Source organism: Cebus imitator, unplaced genomic scaffold, assembly GCF_001604975.1.
Source record: "Cebus imitator isolate Cc_AM_T3 unplaced genomic scaffold, Cebus_imitator-1.0 Scaffold65, whole genome shotgun sequence".
Lineage (NCBI taxonomy): Eukaryota > Metazoa > Chordata > Mammalia > Primates > Cebidae > Cebus > Cebus imitator.
The window spans coordinates 5,785,809-5,793,974 of NW_016107380.1; the positions used below are offsets into that span (position 1 = coordinate 5,785,809).

General features: G+C 45.0%; 1 protein-coding gene across 3 annotated transcripts in view; it reads right to left on the minus strand.

Moving 5' to 3' along the window:
* Window positions 1-1,570: 1,570 nt before the first annotated feature.
* The window catches only part of TNFAIP3 (TNF alpha induced protein 3), a 16,248-nt gene continuing 9,652 nt past the window's right edge, over window positions 1,571-8,166 (minus strand). For all 3 annotated transcript variants that reach the window (XM_017530443.2, XM_017530444.1, XM_017530442.1), the window contains 4 exons: window positions 7,680-7,860; window positions 5,613-6,532; window positions 4,658-4,839; window positions 1,571-3,900 (listed from right to left, as the gene is read on the minus strand). In XM_017530443.2, coding sequence (XP_017385932.1) covers window positions 3,616-3,900; window positions 4,658-4,839; window positions 5,613-6,532; window positions 7,680-7,860 — 1,568 coding nt within the window. In that variant the 3' untranslated portion in view covers window positions 1,571-3,615. The remainder of the gene's footprint in view (window positions 3,901-4,657; window positions 4,840-5,612; window positions 6,533-7,679; window positions 7,861-8,166) is intronic.

Sequence of the window (8,166 nt, forward strand, 5' to 3'; positions counted from 1 at the left end):
AATATACCACAACATATTTCTCTTTTCTCCTGTTAATGGACATTTGGATCATTTGCAGTTTGGAGCTGTGTTGAATATTGCTGAGATGGGCTGGGTGCGTTGGCTCAAAACTGTAATCCTAGCAGTTTGGGAGGCTGAGGCAGGTAGATCACGAGGTCAGGAGTTCAAAACCAGCCTGATCAACATGGTGAAACCCCTGTCTCTACTAAAAATACAAAAATTAGCCAGGCATGGTGGCACATGCCTGTCATCCCAGCTACTCGGGAGGCTGAGGCAGGAGAATCGCTTGAACCTGGTAGGCACAAGTTCAGTGAGCTGAGATCGTGCCATTGCACTCCAGCCTGGGTGACAGAGTGAGACTTCATCTTGAAAACAAATAAAAATAAAAATAAATATTGCTGAGATGACCATTTTAGTACCTATTTTTTGGTGAACATATGTATGCATTTCTGTTTTATGGGTGTAAACCTAGCAATAGAGTATATACCACTGAGCATCTACCTAGAATTGGAATTTTTGGATCATAGGGTAGGCTTATGTCCTAATAAATATTCCCAAACATTAAAAAAAGAAAAAAAAAAGAGCCTTAATAAACAAAAGTGATAAGACTGTGTCTTATATGGTAGATAAACTGAGAAATTCGGATACATGCTTGGAATTTGGATATTAAAGAAGAAAATAATTCAGCTGGCTGTGACAATGGTGGTTTTGTTAAAAGGATAGAGTCTGGTCAGTTAGAGACGCACACGGAAATATTTATGGGTATCAAGACACAGTGTCTGGGATTTGCTTTCAAGTAGTACAGGAAAAAACAAACAAAAAAGAGACTGTAATAGATGAAACAAATTGGGCAGAACATTGGTGATTATGGATACTGGAGGGTGGATACAGAGTGGTTCTTTATAGTACTTGTCATTTTTTTTTGTTTATTAAAGTTTTCTACAAGTTAAAAACATGATTATAAATACATTGTTTAGTGTGATTCTAAAATCTGACTGATCATCCAAATCACCTGAGGAGGTTAACAAAATAAGATTCTGGGAGCTGCACAGTCCTGCTCAATCAGTCTCTGTGAGTCCGTTTGTACTGGATGGGGGTGGGGATGAAGGCTTGTGTGTGGGGGAATGTGTTATTTTTTAATTTCCTAGCTCTGGCAGCCAGCACAGCCACGCTGCCTCCTCTGCTTTGTCTGACCCAGGACATCTTACATCAGTCTTCCTTCCTCCCTGCCTACTTCTCTTTTTCCTGTCTTTCCCTCCTCCTCCCTCTTGTTTTCTCTTTCTTCACTTTATGAAAGTTTAGGGCAGGAAGCTTAGAAGGGGCACAGGGTCCTAACATCTCTTTCCTCTTCCCAACAGAACCTCAGTGTCCTCATTGTGAGCGGGGGCCTGTGCTTGAGGACCGGGCCTGGCCCTCATACGGCTATGATTTGTGAAAAGCTGCCTTGCTACCGCGGATGAGAGATGTGTGCAGTGCTCAGGTGCGCCTGAAAATCAAGCTGCTTCGGACGCACGGTCTTAATATCCTTTCTTTTTCTTTCAGTATTCATCAATTGAAAACATCACAATCCGTTCTTAAATAATTTATTTTTTAATGTTGTCTCTTGTGAAAAGTTACATTTATTTATGAAAACTTGATGAAATCCAACAATATATGGCTTCCTATTAGGGACAATTAAATGTGCAAATTTCAAATACTTTTTAAAACAAATATAAATAAGTCCATTTTTTCACATTAAGAATGGAAATAATGATCAATACAAAATATTAAGATATTGACTTTAAGAGAATTCGGTGAAAACACTGAAGTCTACTTGATATCTTTGGAAAGAAATTATAAAGATTTGTCTGGGAAAAAACCTAGGGAGCTTTAAGGGGAAAGCATGTTTAATAATATGAGGAAAGGCTGTGTAGAGTTATAAATCACAGATATTTTCAGGTCATAAGTGCAGACCCCCCAAATGGCAGCCTTTATCTCTAGGAAAAATGCATTTCCCCTCCTTTTTTTTTTTCTAGAGCAAATATGACAGCAACCACAAAGCACACAGAGAACCTGTAAGCCAACAACAGAAAGAGATTTCCTCATACTCATGGTTACTGGCTTTTGCTGTCCCAATTCTGGGGTACCATGGGAGGCAAGGGACTTCCCAGCCCCCAGGACACAGTGTTAACACAGAAAATAAATTCCGTTGCACTTGGCGTTGCCAAAGTGATCACAGGCAGGGGTGCGGCAGTGCTGTTGTAGGGGGCCTTCGGGGGCAGGCTCACCTCAGTGGCCCCTCACAAACGGCCACATCTTTCCCTGTGGTCATCCCCAGTCTCATCCCTGCTCCTTCTCTATCTCATCTCCAAGGAGGTAGGACACTCAGAGGCATTAACAGAACACAGAGGATGGTTTTTCATTACATAGCTGGAGTTTCATAAGGAGAAGCATGAAACTTTGATGAACGTATATACCTTGGATGCAATTCCTTCTTTCCTGGGGAGGCAAAGCATATCAAAGAGGCCAGTGTACTCCCTGTGGTCAGGAACTTGCCCACAACCTCAAGCAAAGCAAAGTGTTCTCTCAAGAGGACACTGCAACATTTTCCCTGGAGCAGAAGAAATATCTTCACTTAAATAACCTTGAAGTTTGTAATAAAATAAATAAAATGAGTTATACAAACAGGACTAGTGCTCCCTTTAAAAAGGCAGCTGGTTGAGTTTATGCAAGCAGTGTATATACAAGCTCATGCCCAACAACAACCAGAAAACAGGTTATTATTATTTAGCCTTCCTATTATACTTCTAGGGCAGCATTTCAATATAATTAAAAAAATCCCTCATTCATAATGTAAGGGTATATTATATATGTACACACTTTTACCCCTCAGTTCAAGCTAACTTCTTTAGAAGTAAAGACAATAATAACCCAAAGAGTTACACGTCTTCCCACTAAAATACTCTGATTCTTAAAAGGTGCATATTGTAAAGAGCAGCTTGTTTTTCTGTCAATGTGAACATGTTCAGTCTCAGCAGCCTCAGAATCACAGTCCATGGATGGTTCTGCATTTCTGCCGGGTCCTTAGGAAAGGAACCAGGCCGGTAGGGAAAAACCACGAACTACAACCACTCTCTGAATACGCCCGTTTTCCCTGAACTTCCTTGAGATTCTCGCAGAGGGCCTTGCTGCCATGAGCATCTGGCTTCACATCACCAGGACATGCTGGGAGAGAGCAGGGAGAATGGCTCTGGCTTCCCCAGCCCACCTGACTGCACGTCTTTTCCCTTCTCAGCCAAGACATGGGCCGGATGCAGGGGCCTTGGCCAGTCCTCGCACACCTTCCAAGTCCAAAGAAGTTCCTGGCCTCCTGCTTGCTGGGAGAGGAGGAACCTTGGGCTGAATCTGACATCATCCCTTGCCAGTTACAAGCTTTGCTTTCTAAGGCCACCGGGGAACACTCCCCGGTTACCAAACCTGAGCATCATGGGCACCACGAAGAGCTTATGTTTCTTCTCCTGCTCAGACACCCTTGAGCCACCGCTGCAGTGGCAGCTGAGGGTTCAGAGGATAGCACCATGATGACTGGCAGCTCGAGGCTCCTCTTCCTGCAGGAGCTGACCCGCCTGTTTCCGGTTAGCCATACATCTGCTTGAACTGAAAGCACTCGTTGCAGTAGCCGTTGCATTTGGCATTGCCAAAGTGATCACAGGCAGGGGCCCGGCAGCGCTGCTTGGGGGGTTCTTCAGGGGCAGGCTCGCCCCGGTGTGCCCCCAGGCCCATCCGCTGGTTGGGACGCTGGCACTCCATGCAGAGCTCCTCGCTGCGGCAGGCCAGGATGTTCTTGCAGGAGGCACGGGCGCACTTGGGCCTTGAGGTGCTCTGTGTGGTTCGAGGCACATCTCTGCGCTGGCTCGATCTCTGAGTGGAAAGAACAGACAGAACTATTGCTCACGTGTCTTAGAGAGAGCACAGTGAAATCTCACTGGATAGTGTGGAGTCTACAAAGAGCTGTCCATGCCTGAGCTAGGCAACAAGACAGCACTGCCGTCTATGAGCCAGAGGTCTCCAAGGACGTTTCCTTCCAATCCCAAGGAGAGCTGACTGGGCCCCCAGGGAGGCTGAGGAAAACCACCAAGCCTAAGGTGGCCTGCAAACGTCCCCTGGCTCTCTTCTGTTGGGACCAATAACCACTGTTCTTACTTAGATAGCTTCCCCACCATTCTAGAACAGGCGACACACCTATCTGTCTAAGCTGGCTTTTCTGATGTGCCATTAACCAGAGGCCCCTGGGAAACTCTGCCTGTTCACTCCTTGTGATAAAGGATTATTTAAGAAGGGCTGCTTTTTAGATGTCTGTGCTTCTACAAATCAAAGAAGCCTCTGATTACTATCTGGTGTTTTAGAGGCTTGAAGAAGTTTTATGCAATGCCTGTGTTTCTTTGTTTTTAAAATAAATTCTGCAGTATACTTGGGACATGAAGATCGGTGGTAGCATTTCTGATCTGGGGGGCCACAGTGATGCGGACGTTTCCCTTCAGGTTCTGAACTAATCCTTTATCATGAGGTGACAGAACCTGGCAGAGAGGACAGTCTGCTTGTCACTGTCGGAAGAAAACGTTTCAACAAAAAGTGCCGAACACAAGGGAGGGAGGGGAAGCTCCTGAAAATGTCTCACCAGCTGCTCTTCTGTCCTTCTGGCCTCATGAAATCTCTGATTCTGAGCTTCGATGAAACATTTCTGGCAGTATCCTTCAAACATGGTGCTTCCAAGGGTGCCGCATTCCCTCCCCAGGCATGGAACGGTGTTCTGGAACCTGGAGGCTGTGGGACTGGCTTTCCCTGAGGCAGCGGCAAAATCTACAGGAGAGTGGATCCTAATTAGTACCACACAGGGGTCCCCAGATAGAGAAATGCTGATATCAGAGAAATAAATGGGTCCCAATTACAGACTAGGCCAGCCTTAAATATCTAGCTAGTTATCTAACTAGCTAGCTAGCTATCTAGATATATATATAGCCAGCTAGCTGTGTCTATCTATCTACCTACCCACTTAAAATAGACATATATTTAAATGTATAAATTCAGCAGAAGAAATAACAGCACTATTATGGAAACATCTTTGGCTTTACAAATCTCTCGTTTTGAACTTGGAGCACTGATCGGTCACAGGAACAGGGCAAAGAGCAGGCATTACCTGGTCACCCTTCTTTTGAATTGGAGATTTCCAAAACCACGACTATTTCCTTGCGGTGTCCATAGACACCCTCCTTCTCTCCAGTTACTACTCTTCAGATTTTAAGACTGTTCTATTATATCCAAGTTGCAAAAGAAGTTTAGTTTAAACTTAGACTATCTTAGATATCCCAGACTTGAATGGTCTAATAAAAGCAAATCCCATGAGCTCTGTCTACAGGGCGCTCTGGTTTTTGGAATGTGATATCTGGAGCTGCTGCAATCACGCAGTGCCTTTTGCCTCCATGGGCGGGGTCCCATGCACAAGCCGGTAGAACAGCACAATAGGTTCTGACCATTCTGCCTAACTGCCCACATTGGCTTTTCTCCCCTTTAAGTTCAGGAGCAAAACCTTCTTGCCAGTAGCTACTCTGTTAAGAAATCAACATTTCACTCACATTTGTTTTCTCTGTACTCGATGAAACACAGGGTGCAAAAGCCCTTGTTTTCTGGAGTCCCAAAATACATGCAGCCAGCTTTTCTGCACTTGCTCGTCCCCGCCCTGTCCCCTGGAGTCCGTGCAGCTTGAGACAGGCAGCCAGCGGGGACATCGTTTCCAGCTCTGAGACGAGAATGCGGGGAGGGGCTCCGGACGAGCTGTGAGGGATCTGACTTGGAGCGCTGGTGACAGGAGGGAGGGAGGCTGGTGCTGAGGCTGGAGGAGGCCTCCGCCGTAGTCCTTTTGAAGCAAGTACTGCAGATCCCATTAAATGTCCTGGTAACGTCCTGGAGGCAGGCTTGGCACTTCCCGGGATCCAAGTGCCTGGTGTGGTCTGCGGCGTGGCTGGCGCGAAGTTGCCGGGCGTTGTGGCAACGTTCACAAAATCCATTGTGCTGCACGTTCAGTGTGAAGGGGCAGCCGGGGCTCCTGCACTTCATGGCAGTGGTCTCGCTGAACAGAAAGGGGCTAGGTGCTGTCGGTGGGGCTGAATGAGGCCCCCCAGCCGGCTCCTCGGGGTTCCACGCCAAGGGCTCATAGGCTTCTCCCCGAGAGGCCCCGAGCGCCATGCCGGGGAGCACCTCAGGGCCTGGCTTGGAGTTCAGCTTTGGGAGTTTGTTTTGATTCTTTTGCCGCCTCTCTGAGCACTCATGGCATAAAGGCTGGGTGTTCACAGACATGAAGAAGGGGCAGTTGGGCGTTTCACATTTTACATCCATGAGAGAAAGCTGGGGCATGGAAGGTTCCATGGGATTCTGGGCAAGCAGCTCCCTCCTCCCCTGCTCGCTGTTTTCCTGCCATTTCTTGTACTCATGCTGAACAAGTTCGAAGTAATCATCTACCAGATTGATTTCTTTGGGTAAGTTGGCTTCATCCAACCTGAAGGCCAAAAGGAAAAAATACACTTGAGATGAAACAAAATCACACACAAAGTTTTACATCACTAGCCCATAGGACAAAGTTTTAGAATGTGGATTACGGCAAGAATCGTAGAACCATTCATTGAAATGCAGGCCTGTGATGAAGAGCTCACACTTTTCACATAACATGATCCGACATATTTTCTAACACGTTCTAGAGTCAAGAATGATGTCAGGTAGTTTGCTAAGACCCTTATTTTTAAAGTCACAGTTTCATTTAATCAATCTTGGTCCACCCAAAATTATAATAGTTCTAAAACAAGGGCTTAAAAAAAAATCAGTTTACTTTCTAATTTCTCAGAGATCAAATTCTGAGTAAAACATGACTCAGGCTATTCGTTTGGGGACTAGTCTATTTTATAGTACAAACTACTTTGAAACTTTTTAGGTTGGGTATTTTGCTGTTACTAACTTTAAACCTGTGTCTGGTCTTCGCCAGCATTAGCTGCCATGAGTGACTAAGACGCAGACACACTCAAAGGCACTGTCTGTCTACTGTTGACTCTGTAATTTGCTAATCTCCACTTTGAGAGACAGATGCTCTTCAAGTGCTCAGAAACAGGCATCTCTTCAACATAAAGCCAATGTTTAAAGACCGGATACCTACACAATGGGCATTCTGGGGCTTTCCTCCCATTTCCACGTGGCAGAATCATGAACTGCAACATAAACAACCTACAGTCTCTTCTATGTCTGATGTGCCCGTTCTTACCAAGAAGCCAAGACAGAAAGGCTTTTGTTTCCAAGTGTTTTCGCTTGCTAGCCTTTTTAATATGTACCGGAGTAATTAAAATACAAAAAACAACAACTATCCTGGATGTGTAAATGTACTTTAAAAACTCATAATTCTGCAATTCTAACTTTCAGTGTCCAGATATACAGGAAAATCACTATGGATAAATTACTTGTTTCGATTTGAAACCAAAGTTAGTAGTGCCTTAGATAATCCTCTCTAACCATGCACAAGACTCTGAATTTGTTTCCCATTGGCAGAAACTGGCTGCAAATCACTCTACTGTTGAGCTTCAGGGTGGCAGCAGCTCACGTGGCTGAGGTTGAAGTTAGCTGCAGATGACACAGGAGAGAGCTGAACATAAACTGCTTACTTTGCAGCATTAATGAGATGAGTTGTGCCATGGTCCCAGCCTTGGACGGGGATTTCTATCACCATCAAGTACTCTTTTAAGAGCTTTTCCTTCATCTCATTTTCAGGATCTGTCAAAAAGTGAACTTTTAAGTCTTCAAATCTTCCTCGGTCTCTGTTAACGAGTGGAACAGCTCGGATTTCTAAGGAAAAAGAATAACACATAAGTAAAATACTACCCTACTAAACAATGCCATATGTAAGTAGATCTCATTTTGAAAATGTGTAACAGATATAATTTACAGAACAGAAAAGTGTTCTGAGCCACAGTGAAACCCAAATGGGAAAACAGAATGTGCTACACTCTAATATAAAAATGCACTGTTGGCCGGGCGCAGTGGCTCACACCTGTAATCCCAGCACTTTGGGAGGCCAAGGCAGGCGAATCACCTGAGGTTGGGAGTTCAAGACCAGCCTGACCAACATGGAGAAACCTCGTCTCTATAAAT